Source organism: Prionailurus bengalensis, chromosome B1 (genome assembly GCF_016509475.1).
Source record: "Prionailurus bengalensis isolate Pbe53 chromosome B1, Fcat_Pben_1.1_paternal_pri, whole genome shotgun sequence".
Taxonomy (NCBI): domain Eukaryota; kingdom Metazoa; phylum Chordata; class Mammalia; order Carnivora; family Felidae; genus Prionailurus; species Prionailurus bengalensis.
In genome coordinates this window covers 127,910,305-127,925,123 of record NC_057344.1, presented here as the reverse complement: position 1 = coordinate 127,925,123, position 14,819 = coordinate 127,910,305, and the positions used below count along the sequence as shown (strand labels likewise).

The 14,819-nt window shown below is 42.5% G+C and overlaps 1 protein-coding gene across 1 annotated transcript; it reads left to right on the top strand.

Annotated features, from left to right (window-relative positions):
* The first annotated feature begins 11,908 nt into the window (after window positions 1–11,908).
* On the top strand, window positions 11,909–14,098 carry ATOH1 (atonal bHLH transcription factor 1). Its single transcript, XM_043554596.1, has one exon. It carries the CDS (start codon window positions 11,973–11,975, stop codon window positions 13,035–13,037), a length of 1,065 nt encoding a protein of 354 aa, XP_043410531.1. The 5' UTR covers window positions 11,909–11,972; the 3' UTR covers window positions 13,038–14,098.
* Window positions 14,099–14,819: the final 721 nt, after the last annotated feature.

Below are 14,819 nucleotides of genomic sequence, written 5' to 3'. Positions count from 1 at the left end.
AGCAGAAAGTGGGTTTGTAAAAAACGTCCCTTTGGGGCACCTGGGTGGCTTAGTCAGTTAAGCATCCGACTCTTGGTTTCAGCTCAGGTCATGATCTCACGGTTCTGAGATCAAGCCCCACATCGGGCTCTGCACTGACAGTGCAGAGACTGCTTGGGATTCTCTCTCCCTCTTTCTCTGCCTCTCTGTCTCTCTCAAAAAATAAACATTTTTTTAAAAATTTCCCTTTTGAAGCATATATGGTCCAGGGGATAGGAGATTAACCCTGCAAATATCCACAATCCTGCCAAATTGATGATGATTTTAGAGTTATATTACTTCTTGCACCTTTTGCCATTAGGAAAAGCATAATGTCTGATAGTCCTCTTTGGATTTTGGAGAAAGCACACACCACATTTAGGAACACAGCTCTGACTTAACAGTTGACTCATGTAGCAACTAGTTTTGAGTGAGGCTTTGCAGCACATTTAAGCTGTGGAATGAACATCCTTGTCCCTTAGATCATATGATTCAGCAGATCCCATGGTGCTAGAGGTATTTATGAAACACAAGGTTGTCATTTAGAGTCTATTGCAAACCCAAATAGAAGAGTCACAACACAGACCCCTAAGACTTGATGTAAGGCTATGCCATTTGTAGCAGAGAACTATTCACCATAAAAGCAGATCCTGGAAAATTACTGGACCTTAGTAGAGACTGGACTCTCAACCAAGGGATATTAAGTAACTATACAACCGGACTTATTCACCTTGATCTGGACGTCACACCAAGTCATAAGTGGGGGGGCGGGGCGGGGGGATTCACAATAACAATCTATCATACTGTGGAGATAGATAGTACATTCTGGATCAAATCCAATCAGGTCCAGAGAATATAAGTAAGTTATATAAACATGTGTCCCAGACCCTTACATTACTTAGCTACACCAATGCTTCACCTTTAGTGAGCTAACAAAAAACGAACAGCTAACAGAGAAGGAAAAACTGAGGCCTGATTCATAGACAAGGTGATTCGATATGTCTGCAAGCTGAAAATAGGGCACTGTTGCATTACAGCCCATCTGAGAGAAGGCTCTGAAAGACAGTGTTGAGAAGAAATCTTGTGCAGTTCACTTTACCATCAGCTTTCTATGAAGAAAGAAATAGTGTGTGGTAAGAATACACATTGATTCCTGGGTAGCGGCTGGTTAATCAGGGACCTGTAGGGAGGGAGACTGGAAGAGTGGAGACAAGGGGATATGAGGAAGAATCATGTAGATAGACCAGTAGGAGTGAATGCAAAGTATCCAGATCTTTATTTCCCATTACAAAGCCCACTACAGACGATCTACCAGAGAAGAGGCACTAAACAACCAGGTAGTAAAAATGACTCATCCGTTGGAAATTAGCCAGCTTCTCTCCTCAACTGCCCCAGTGCTTGCACAATGGGCCCTTGAACAGAAGAACCTCACCAGCAGGAGTGGAGGCTGACAGAGGAAAGGTAAACATCAAATAAACAATCACACAATCATCTGATAATGATTTTCAATACTAAAGTAAACAAATATAAGGCACCATAAAAGTGTAAAACAGGGAATTCTGGGGGGTCAGGTAATGCTTCCGTAAGAGAGTAAGACTTGGATGTGGAACAGGAAGTAGCTAGACAAAGAGGTGCCAGGTAAGGAAGAGTGTAGCAGGCAATGTGTGCGAAGGCAGACTTGGGGAAATGTTTGATGCGTATGAGCAAAGAAAAGACCTATGTGGCTATAACACCATAAGTGAGTGGGAGAGGTGAAGCAGGAGAGATAGGGAGGGACCACAGAAAGAGGGACCTTGCAGTCTCTGTTCAAGGATTCTTTGTTGCTATTGTTGCTATCATAGCTGTTTGTCCTTTCTCCTTCCTTAGCTGCCTCCTTTCAACTTGCAGGTCTTACTTACTTCCTTAGGAATCATTCTCTGATCCCCAAATTAGTGTTGGTTGTTGATTTTTGTGCTTATTTTAAGAGCAGCGAACACCATTGAAAAAGAGCCAGACTTCACAGAAGACCTTGCTATGATTGGCAATTAGATAGTATATCTATGTAAGGGGGAAATGTAAGAGGGATAGTAAGGGGGAAATGTGAACATAGTACCAAGCCAATTAGAGGAGAAAGCCTCCTTAAAAGAATAAGAAAGAACAACCTGGGGCGCCTGGGTGGCTTATTCGGTTAAGCATCCGACTTTGGCTCAAGTCATGATCTCACGGTTTGTGAGTTTGAGCCCCGCATTGGGCTCTGTGCTGAAAGCTCAGAACCTGGAGGCTGCTTCAGATTCTGTGTCTCCCTTTCTCTCTGCCCCACCCCCACTCATGCTCTGTCTCTCTCTCTCTGTCTCTCAAAAATAAATAAATGTTTAAAAAAAAATTTTTTAAAAGAAAGAATAACCTGAGAAGTAGGGTGAAACAAAGGAGAAGAATACAGGGTCCCCAAATCAAGAGAAAATAAAGTTTTGAAAAAAACATATATTTGACTCTGTTGAAGGTTGAAGAGGAAATCAATTAAGATATGGTGAAGATTGCAACTATGTGGATGGAACTGGAGGGTATTATGCTAAGTGAAATTAATCAGTCTGAGAAAGACAAATATCATATGACTTCACTCATATGAGAACTTAGAGACAAAACAGATGAACATAAGGGAAGGGAAACAATATAATATAAATAATATAAAAACAAAATAATATAAAATATAAAATAATATAAAAACAGGGAGGGGGACAAAACAGAAGAGACTCATAAATATGGAGAACAAACTGAGGGTTGTTGGAGGGGTTGTGGGTGGGGGGATGGGCTAAATGGGCAAGGGGCACTAAGGAATCTACTCCTGAAATCACTGTTGCACCATATGCTAACTAATTTGGATGTAAATTTAAGAAATAAAAAATAAAATTTTAAAAAAGATATGGTGAAGAAAAATGTTTATTTGACTCAGCAACAGGAGTATTTACACCAATAGAAATTGGTAAATGCCCAAGTCAAGTTTTTTTTTTATTGATTTATTGATTTCTAGACCTAAGAAAGTGATAGTGAAATGTTAATAATGCAGATTAAGCTTAAAAGTTTGTCAGTGTATACCCATTACATTATGAATAATACAAAAAATGAGCACATATTCTTACAATATTTGAAAATTATTATTCTATTCAACAAAGAAGTTGCTCACATAATTAACTCTCAAGTGTTTCCAACACACACCCTCATTGTTGTTTCATTTTATCTTATTCATTAACAGTAAATTAAAAATACCAACCACCGGGGCGCCTGGGTGGCGTAGTCGGTTGAGCGTCCGACTTCAGCCAGGTCACGATCTCGCGGTCTGTGAGTTCGAGCCCTGCGTCAGGCTCTGGGCTGATGGCTCCGAGCCTGAAGCCTATTTCCGATTCTGTGTCTCCCTCTCTCTCTGCCCCTCCCCCGTTCATGCTCTGTCTCTCTCTGTCCCAAAAATAAATAAAAAAGTTGAAAAAAAAATTGAAAAAAAAAATACCAACCACCATTCATGTGATAACTCTATTTTTTTCATCAAATGAAACCACTGGTTAGTTGTGTATACAAAAACGGCAACAATCAGTGAAAGCATTCTGTGAGAATCAGTGACTATAGAGTTTGCAATATAGAATATTGAATATTTTATTATTATTTATAAACTGTGTGTTACACATTCTTTATATCAAGAAAATTTACAATAAACTTATATAGGTATACAAGCATGCATTTTTTTCCCGAAAGCCTAATGTTATATATTTACCAGTGCACCACTGTCCCTAAAGAAATGCCCAGGATATACTTATATAAATCAAAAACAAATTCACAAGTATGACTGAAATGAAAAGATATATCGCAAAAATGTGAAAAAAGAAATACAATGCAAATTACTCATCATAATATGGTTTCTGTGGAAAGTCTAAATGGTTGACTCACAAATACAATTTTGAAATGCATGCCATTGAAATTGCTGCAGAAACAGAAAGTATGAAATTTCTCCTTGCTTAATTTGCTAAATTGCTAACCCTTCTAGAGCATTCTGCTGCATTTTCCCACTTTACCAAAATATCTCCCCCCTCTCAGTTAAATCGTGAGGAATTAAATTTTGCAAAAGGATACAAAGAAATTAACATGAAACAGAGGAATATGGTGGTTTTAACATATACTCACAAATTCTTTGATTCTTTGATTAAGCCCTTCAATTTAGGGCTTAATTGCTCTCTTCTTCAGTGTGATCTTGACTTAGTAATTCACCTCTAGTAACTAGAATATGCTAGAAATGACACAGCATACCTTTGGAACAGAGATCTAGAACATAGTGCAGCCTGAATCTCTCTACCTTGAATCACTCCCTCTGACATAAGCAAGTTGTTCATGTGTCAGAGGACACTTGGCCCTATGGAGAAACCCACATGGCAAGAAACCGAGGCCCCCTGCCAACAGCCAGTGCTACCTTTCCAGCCAAGTGAATGTACTATCTGGGAGGTGGATCCTCTAGTCCCACTCAAACCTTCAGATTAGAGCCTGAGCTGATATCTTGACTAAAACCTCAGGAGAGACCTTGAGCCAGAACCACCCAGCTAAGCAGCATCAGAATCTCTTGCCCACAAACTGTGATATAATAAATGTCTATTGTTTAAGCCACTAAGTTTTGGGGAATTTATTATACAGCAATAGAGAACTAATGCAGATATTGTAAAATTATGGAGGAATTGACAGTTCCTGATGGTCAATGAACCTCAGGTAAAAATTCATTTCAAAGTTGCAACTTTGAAACTTCTTTGAACTTCTCTAACAAGCTGCTAGTGAAGTGAACCAAAGACACCATGTTTTCACTTCCTTGCTGGAGGACAAACATTGGTCCTAGAGATGACAAGGGAAGAATTCCTAAAGGAGATGGCATCTGATCTAGACTTTGAACCTTAGGTTACACTTTAGTAGGTAGGACTGAATAACCGGTGTCTGGGATTATTGTATTTGTGGTGACAGAAATTACGTGTTCTGAGGAATATAAAGTAGCTGAATAGAACACAGGAAAACTTCTAGAAAAATAATTCTCAAAGTGGGACATGTCTAAGAATCCCTTGAAGTGCTTATCTAAATACAAGTCCTAGGTCCCCTTGACAAAGTTGATTTGGTATATATGACAGGGGCCCAGGAACATACCTTTTAAATAAATATCCCAAGTGATTCTCATGCAGGTAGATGATCCTTAAAATAGAGTTTGATAAACATAGTGCAAAAGGAATAATGAAATCTCAGTCTAGAACATAGGTTAGGGCCAGATAACTGGGATTTTAAAGCTATGTGGCTCAGATATAATACATAGTGAGAAGCCACTGGATATTTAAAAAGTCTTTATTGTAAAAATTATCATGTGCAAGTAGAGCTAATAGTCTAATGAATCTTTATATCACCTGTATCCAGCAATTATTAAGAATTTTCTACATTCACTTCACTATTTCTTTTTCATATTATTGATATTATGATGAAATACTTTAAAGGAAATCATGGACCTCATGTTATTTCATCCTATGTGCACTTATGTGTGTTTCTGAAGGCATAGTTTCTTAGATATCCACACTGCCTTTATCAGACCTAGAAAAAAATTAAAATAACTCATTGGTATCACATAATACTGAGTTCAAATTCATGTTTCATCAATAGTCCTTTTACTGTTGAATCTGAATCCAAACAAGGTCTACACATTGCTTTTGACGCTATATTCTTAAGACTATTGTAATTGGAGCGCCTGGGTGGCTCAGTCTGTTAAGCATCCGACTCGATTTCTGCTCAGGTCATGATCTCACGGTTCCTGGGGTCAAGCTCATCATCAGGCTCTACCCCTTCCCCACTCACTCACTGTCTCAAACTAAGTAAATGACTATTGAAGAAAAAGACTATCTTAGTCAAGGGCAATCCTTCTTTACCTCCCTCCTTTCTTCATATCACACATTTGTTGAAACAGAGCATTTGTTCTATAGAATGTTAAATGATGGGGGTTTGGCTTTTCGCATTCTTGTGATGTCATTTAACTTGATATGGTATCCCCCATATTTCCTGTAAACAGGAAGTTATCTTAAAGGTTTAATAAAATTCAGATTCTTCTTTTTCCTTTTTAAAGAATACTTCATAGAGGTCTGTGTACTTCATAATTCATGAAAAACCAGGAAACAGATAATATTAGCATCTTCTACTCTAAATGATGCCACTAAGATTGATGACTGAGTTCAAGCGTTGACAAATGGATCCCTCTATTGTAAAATTCCCCAACAAACCTTGATCTCATTGTTCCTTCATTGTTAATGATTGCCTACATAGAAAATTTTTTTAATTTTTTTTAATGTTTATTTTTGAGAGAGACAGACAGAGTGTGAGTGGGGAAGCGGCAGAGAGAGAGGGAGACACAGAATCCGAAACAGGCTCTAGGTTCTGAGCTGTCAGCACAGAGCCTGGTGCAGGGCTCGAACCCAGGAATGGCAAATTCATAACTTAGGCTGAAGTCGGACGCTTAACTGACTGAGCCACCCAGGAACCCCACCTGCACAGAAATTTTTATTAGGAGTTTCACATCGCTGATTTTTAAAATTGTTTCCATTTTTTCTACTTTTATCAGATGGAAGTATTTTGAAAAGAAATTTTCCTGATGAACTAACATAAGACTATTTGATTATTCTAAAATACAATTCATATCAGAATGACTGGATAAATGCTTAATTCTTTCCCATAATTGCCAATTATTAAGGTAAGATGCCAGCCAATGGTGAAAACAATACACTTTGGGGATTTTTGTTTGCTTGATTGAATCTTTTTTTTTTTTTTAATGTTTGTAAGCTAATCAGAACACTGCTTAGGAGAATTCATCACGACTAGAATATTTTTATTTTAAATAACCTGTAAGAAAATGGGTTTCAAGTAATATTCAATTTTTGGCACCTTTTAAGAACTATCCTTTGAGTTCTTGAGAATGGAACAGTCACTAAAACCTAAGAATTTTCTTTTTTTAAAAATTTTTTTTTCAACGTTTATTTATTTTTGGGACAGAGAGAGACAGAGCTTGAACGGGGGAGGGGCAGAGAGAGAGGGAGACACAGAATCGGAAACAGGCTCCAGGCTCCGAGCCATCAGCCCAGAGCCTGATGCGGGGCTCGAACTCCCGGACCGCGAGATCGTGACCTGGCTGAAGTCGGACGCTTAACCGACTGCGCCACCCAGGCGCCCCAAACCTAAGAATTTTCAAACCCATTAGAAACACACTGTGCTGTGGCTAGACAGAGCACAATTTAACTTGCACATGAGCAATAACTACAGGCCTCAATGCACTGTGGTATAATGCTTGGATTGACATGAATTAGTAACTCTAGACAAGAACAAAGCAAATATACATATTATTTTTGCTTTCTTTTTTTTTTTTACTTTTTATTAGAGACAAACTCAAACTTTCCAGAGAGTTGCAGAAGAAAGAAAAAAAAAAGAGAGTTGCAAGCACAGTACAAAGGAGCTTTTTGACTAAGCCACTGGGGAGTAAGCTGCTCCGTTATCCCCAAATACTTTAGTGAGTACTCCCTAAAAAGGAGAACCTTCTCTTCTTTTACACAACCATAACAAAACCATCAAAAATCAGGAAGTTAACATGGCTACTATCTATTTCTCACACACTATTCAAATTTTCTGAGTTATCCCAATGACGCTCTTTATTAGAAAAGGAGACAGCACAGAATCAGGCATCAGATTTATTACCACATCTCTATTTTCCTCTAGTCTAGAATAGTTCCTGGGACATTTTGCTTTTCATGGCCTTGATGCTTTTTTTACTTTAAAGTTTACTTATTTATTTTGAGAGAGACAGAAAGGGGGTGGGGAGCAGAGAGAGAGGGAGAGAGAGAATCCTAAGCAGGCTCTGCACAGGAGCCTGCTGCGGGGCTCGATCCCGCCATCCAATCCGGGAGATCATGATCTGAGCCAAAATCAAGAGTCAGAAGTTTAACAGATTGAGCCACCCAGGTGCCCTGATATTTTTAAAAATTATAGACTGGCTATTTTCTAGACAGTATCTCAGTTTGGATTGGTTTGATATTCTCTCTTACTTGGATTCAGGATATGCATCTTTGGCAGGAATATCATAACAAATGGCACACAAATTTGATTTACCTATTGGTGGTATTAACTCTGATACTTGATTAAGTTGGTGTCTGCCATAGTTCTCCACAGTAGTAGAGTCAATCTTCTTTCATTTGTAATCAACACATATTTTGTGACTAAGTATTCATCAAAACTTCAATGTATTCATTTATTCTGTTATATTACCAAGGATTCATAGATTCCTTTATTTCTCAATAGTAGATAATCTGTTGCTATCATTATATACTTTGATGCTCAAGTAGCCCTATATTTTGTCAGTGGAAGCCTCTTCAAGCAGGCTTCTGTAGTCTTTTGACATGACTCCATATACTTTGAGCACTTCCTTATTTCTGACACAAGATGTTTTATATTCATCTTGTATTTTTTCTGCCCCATTCTTGGAATCAGCCCATCCCAAGAAGTCTGGTTCTTGTTAGTGGACACTCTTATTTGAAAACTAAAACCTGAGAACTAGATATGCTCACTACTGATCTCAAGCCCTGAAAATGAAGAGAAGTAGAGAATATATGTTTGTTGGTACACACACACACCCCTCATATTTATATCTGCTTATTTCAATATCATCTATTTATGCATAATGAAAGCCATACACTCATATGCAAATTTTCAATTTGAATCTAACAGTACAGCTTTCTGCATTTCTATACTTGAAACTCCTTTCTGTGACAGTGAGACACCTTACTCTGTCCTCACATATTGACTTTTTTCATTCATCCTTCCTTATGTCACTAATCCAGCTATGCATGCACCCAGAAGCCCTCCTCTTTCTGCCTAAACCACCATTCTCTACATTCTGCTGCTGTGCTACCATCCAGCCCCTACAGACACTCACCTTACCTGATGATTAACATCATATGCCACACACCCTTTGGGGGGGCACACTGCTCACACAACTCAGGCTCCAGCTCCCATGCACCGGGCCCTGTGTTCCCTTCCCCAGCTCAGATGCCTACCTTCCTCAGCCCCACCCAGTAGAAGAGAAAGAAAGAGCAGGGATGGGAAAGAAAATAGTTTTCTGTTTACTCTAAGCACAAAAGAATGTATTTCACCACAAAGTATTAAGAAAAAAAACAACTTACTGTCCCTCACATTATTGGGCCACTCTGATTTACTAACCTAAAAATTGAAGCTAGCCTCAAAGAAGTAATATTGCTAATAATCATTTATAAAGCTAGTAAATCAGGATCAATATTCCATGTATCCAACAAATATTTGGCTACAGCCCATAAAATTGTTTAAGTTCAGAGGAAAATGAATATTTGGCAACATGCAGCCAAATTGAAAGCGCAGACTGAAAGTCTGGATGACGCATGCCCAAGGAAAATTGGGGTATCCTACATATTGGGCAGTGACATTATGTGGAAGGAGTTACTTTCAGCCAATACAGTTGTGAGAAATAAAATGCAATATTAATAAGTGAAACTTTCAGGCTCTAGCTGCTTACACTACCATACATACATAGAAGATGGTTAATCATTTTTCTCAAAGTTGTATTTTGGCACCCACAGCTATTAGCAATTATTTTTTTGAAGTGGCACATTTTACATAGTAGCACTATTTGTAAAAAAAAAAAAAAAAAAAAAAAAAAAAAAAAAAAAAAAAAAAAAAAAGCATCATTAGTTGGTCCCGGTAGTAATCCAATCACCAAAACTTGGATAATTTTCTCCCCAAAAAATGATGCTAGATGACTTTTCCTTTTCACTTTTTCTTTATTCTCATCAACAGTTTTCAGATTAAGTTGGGGTCTTCCTGTTTTTGCTTTTATTTCTGCATACCTTATTTAGCGTATTTATTTTGGCAGAACCTAAACATTTACATAAGAAACCAGCTCTGACCATTCTGGCTGTTAAGGTCAGAAGGCCCAGGACTATCCCTACACACCAGCAAATAGACAAGGTTGAAGAAAAAACAGAAAGAATTAGCACTCTATTCTACCCTTACCTTTATGGGGATAGATACAGACATAAGTAATCTTCACAAAGATATACAAGGCATAGAAGGGTGGAATACAGTATGTGGTATAAAGTATAGAAAATGTAAGCAGAATACAGTGTGTGTGTGTGTGTGTGTGTGTGTGCGTGTGTGCATTAGTGTGAATTAATCCAGTCCAGTCCCAGAAGTTCTTCTGTCCAAAGAGGTCTAAATCGTAGGTTAGATCTGTGAAGTCCCTGTGAATACTAGCAAGTACAACTTTCAGCACTGCAAAAACAGGTTCCAGGAAGCTCTCTCTGGTGCCTTTCTTTTTGCTCTTTCTCCCACTATGTTTTCTAGAGGATGAAACTCCTTTGCAATGACAGCCATCGCTAAGGAAGAAAGCAGCACTAGCACCCGCTGGTAGCGTCCTACCACTGTGCCCCAAGGACCCTGCAGGAAAGCGCCCCGAGGTGTGGCGCGTGAGGCACACGCCGGGGCGGATCCAGGATCAGGGAGTTTCTGATTGGCTTTTCGTTGTGAACTCCCGAGGCCGGGGCTAACCGGCGGGTGGAAGGAGCTCACCTGGGAGACGGCGTCCCAGACCCGCCCAGGACCTCCCCGGGGTTAGCTCTCTGGGTGGCGGCGGTGATGGTGGGGTTGGGGTTGAGGATAGGGGATGTTGCGGAGAGCCCCTGGAATTAAACGTAGGAGGGCGTGAAGTGGGTCAGGCTGTGGTTTTCTGAGCGTTTGCCGGGGAAGCCGTGTGCAGTATTAAACCCAGGGCTCCTGAAGCAGAAGGGCAGGTTAACTCCGGGCTTCTGTACCTTGAAAGGGTTCCGAATTGCAGGGAACGCAGGCTCCTTTCACTTTTCTTTGGACACTCTCCCCTGCCTCCGCATTTCGTGAGGAGTCCCTCCGTGGGCGTTGAAACTATAAAATATCCCTGCCCTACAACCACTCAGCAGAGAGTTTTCTGCAGATTACAACCCTAGTTGGCCACAGGGTGCTGGGAAAAGGGGACCGAGAGGATTAGGGGATCTGGAGTTTAGTGCATTCTATTACTGTACCACTACTTTGCCAGATTACATAAAGTCGATCTGAAGCGACAGATGAAAATTAAGAAGGGTATTGTGAGACAGTTATGGATTTGATGTGTTTTTTTTTCATTCCAACATTGACTCTAAATGATGGGTCTCAGCAATCATATCTATGCAATTATATATCTATGAACATGTATTGTGAAATATTTAAATATACGGTATGATCTACGTGAGAGGCTGTAAATGTTTGGGTACACACGGTGGAAGCTGCGGTCCTAGCTTGGAGGCAGCAAAGGGCAGGCGGCTACCCTCCTAGCGCCCGGCGCGTCCAGCCTGGCTCGGGCTGCAGCCCAGAATGCGCTCCGCGTCCGCTCACGCACCCCCGCTTTTGGAGCGGTGACACAACACCGGAGTCGAATTACAGCCCTCAATTAACATATGAATTTGAGTAACTTAAAAGAGGGTAGAAGAATGGGGGGGGGGGGACTACAACCTCGAGCGGGCGCCTGAGTCCTCGGTACGTAGGAACTTTTCTCCGGGTGTAAAAACTCTTTGATTGGCTGCTCGCACGCGCCTGCCGGCGCCCTCCATTGGCTGAGCAGACACGCGACCGGCGCGAGGAGGGGGCTGGGAGAGGAGCGGGGGGTGGAGGGGAGACACAGTGGCGCGTGCCGCTTTTTAAAGGGGCGCAGCGCCTTCAGCAACCGGAGAAGGTTCGTTGCACGCGACCTGGTGTGTGATCTCCGTGTGGGTGGGGGAGGGTCGAGGAGGGGAAAAAAATAAGACATTGCAGTAGAGACCCAGGAAGGGTTTTTGTTGCCGTTGGGCTGGTTTGCCAGTACCTCCTCCGACCCTGCGCCTCCGACTCTCTGAAGTGCAATGTCCCGCCTGCTGCACGCAGAGGAGTGGGCTGAAGTAAAGGAGTTGGGGGACCACCATCGCCATCCCCAGCCGCACCACCTGCCGCAGCCGCCGCTGCCGCAGCCACCTGCGACCCTGCAGGCAAGAGAGCATCCCGTGTACCCGGCCGAGCTGTCCCTCCTGGACAGCACCGACCCACGCGCCTGGCTGGCTCCTACTTTGCAGGGCATCTGTACGGCACGCGCCGCCCAGTACTTGCTGCATTCCCCGGAGCTGGGTGCCTCCGAGGCTGCGGCGCCCCGGGAGGAGGCGGACAGCCGGGGGGAGCTCGTAAGGAGGAGCGGCGGCGGCGGCGGCGGCAGCAGCAAGAGTCCCGGGCCAGTGAAAGTGCGGGAACAGCTGTGCAAGCTGAAAGGCGGGGTGGTGGTAGACGATCTGAGCTGCAGCCGCCAGCGCGCCCCTTCCAGCAAACAGGTGAATGGGGTGCAGAAGCAAAGGCGGCTGGCGGCCAACGCCAGGGAGCGACGCAGGATGCACGGGCTGAACCACGCCTTCGACCAGCTGCGCAATGTTATCCCGTCCTTCAACAACGACAAGAAGCTGTCCAAGTATGAGACCCTGCAGATGGCCCAGATCTACATCAACGCCTTGTCCGAGCTGCTACAAACACCCAGCGGCGGGGAGCAGCCACCGCCGCCGCCAGCGTCTTGCAAGAGCGACCATCACCATCTTCGCGCCGCCGCCCCCTACGAGGGCGGCGCGGGCACCGCGACCGCTGCGGGGGCCCAGCCCGCCTCGGGAGGGGGCCCCCGGCCGACGGCGCCCGGAAACTGCCGGACTCGCTTTTCTGCCCCGGCCTCCGCGGGAGGATATTCGGTGCAGCTGGACGCTCTGCACTTCTCGACTTTCGAGGACAGCGCCCTGACGGCGATGATGGCGCAAAAGAACCTGTCGCCTTCGCTGCCCGGGGGCATCCTGCAGCCAGTGCAGGAGGAAACTAGCAAAACTTCGCCCCGGTCCCACAGAAGCGACGGGGAGTTTTCCCCCCATTCCCATTACAGTGACTCAGATGAGGCAAGTTAGGAAGCTGACAGAAACCCTGAAAACTGAGACAGAAACAAAATCGCCCTTTCCCAATGCGCGGGAAGCCCCGCCGTTAAAGATCCCCGCACCCTTTTAATTTTTGCTCTGCGATGGTCGTTGTTTAGCAACGACTTGGCTTCATATGGCAGCTATATTTGATGGTTTGCAAAAGCCGCCGCTATTCCAAACTTCCTCGGGTCCACATTGTTTGATGAAAACTTGGTGTTAAAGTTGTGTTCTTTTCTCCCACCTTCCGCTCCCCCTGTAGATAGATGAGGTATAATTGTATGTACCCAAATATGGCATCATTATTCTAGTTCCCTGCTGCCAATACGCTGCTAAAACGTCGCATTTTCTTCTCTGTCGCTAGTTTGTGTTTTAATTTATTTTATGCCCTGGGCATCCATCCCTGTGTGTTGCCCGCACTCACGTGTGGGAGAGTTAGTATTCCGAAGTGTCGTCTCAAAATACATCATGAAACGCAAAGTTGATGGCTCCAAAGTGAATAACTTGTGGCTATGGAACGGTTAGAAAACAGGGAACGCTTAGGTTTATATATTGTATAAACATACCCGGTATGTATATCGGATCGCGATAATGTTGGCGTCTTTTAGGAAACGGCGCACGCACTTTATCAGCCGCTCCTGCCGCGGCTCCAGGACAAACTCAGCTGCCAATTGCAGACCAGTTTTGTGTTGTTGTTGTTGTTGTTGTTTTAGACACGGCCACTTATAATCCTTTAAGCTCTTTGCAAATGTTTAAAAAATTAAAATTAAAAAAAAATCCAGTAGTGTCAAAGCATTTGGTCAATTATATTTTGCTTTGTTAATGTTAGAAAACTTATTTATTATTGATTGTTTGCTACCATTTCTACTTATCTTGATTCATTTTTTTTTACGTTTTCTACTCGAGATCATTTTATTTTAATTTAGCAAAGCCAACTGCCATTGTTTTATGTATTTTCTTTTGCAATTGTTAAAAATAAACGTGAAAATAACCTTTACTTGTCACTTATTCCGTTCTGATGTAAACATTAAAAACAGTTTTTAAATGATCTTGAAGACTTAGTCTATTAAATGCGAATCTAGAGTTTTGAAGGAAAATTCTGTTATAGACATTGTGCTTCAAGTAGTACCAGAAACCCTACATAGAAAAATGATCAAGTCAGCAATTAAATTGTAAGGTAAAAATTTCCCCCAAATTTGCAACCCTTTTGCCTCTTGGATAGCCAGGATCTTTCCAGTCTTCCTCACTCCTGGCCCCAACCACCTCTGCAAGGGGAGGCACCTGCTTCAGGTCGCCTAAGATCTCATCAGTACTCTACCGTAATAACCTATTTCCACTTCATAAAAACTTTAGCCGAGTTGAAAACTTTTGCCATAGGTCAAAAACACAGTGCAAACTTCCCCAATTTCTCCTCCCCAGCCCTTCTCCCCTCTCCTCCCTCCCTCTGTTTCCTTTGATGGGGGGGGGGTGGTAATAGGGTGTGTAGAAGGTGAGGAGTAGAGAGGACAAAATGGTGGGGAGGGGAGGCAAAGCTTCAGGGGAAAGGGGATGGGGTTCTTTCAAAAGTGAAAAGCTTTCAGCTGTCCTAGGAAATTGTTGCCCTCTACGCTTTTCCCCAACAATTCTGCTTATTCCACTAAAGAAGATAGCGTTTGGTTTTATTTTGTCTTTCTGAATCAGTTCCTCTGTAGAAATGTTTATATTTCTGAGTCAGGTGCAGACACTAAACAGTACGCTCACTCTCACCTCAGGGTCCTCGCTACGGAAAAGCCTATT

Coding starts and splice junctions, on each gene's coding strand:
- ATOH1 (XM_043554596.1), top strand. CDS start 11,973: ATGTCCCGCCTGCTGCACGCAGAGGAGTGGGCTGAAGTAAAGGAGTTG.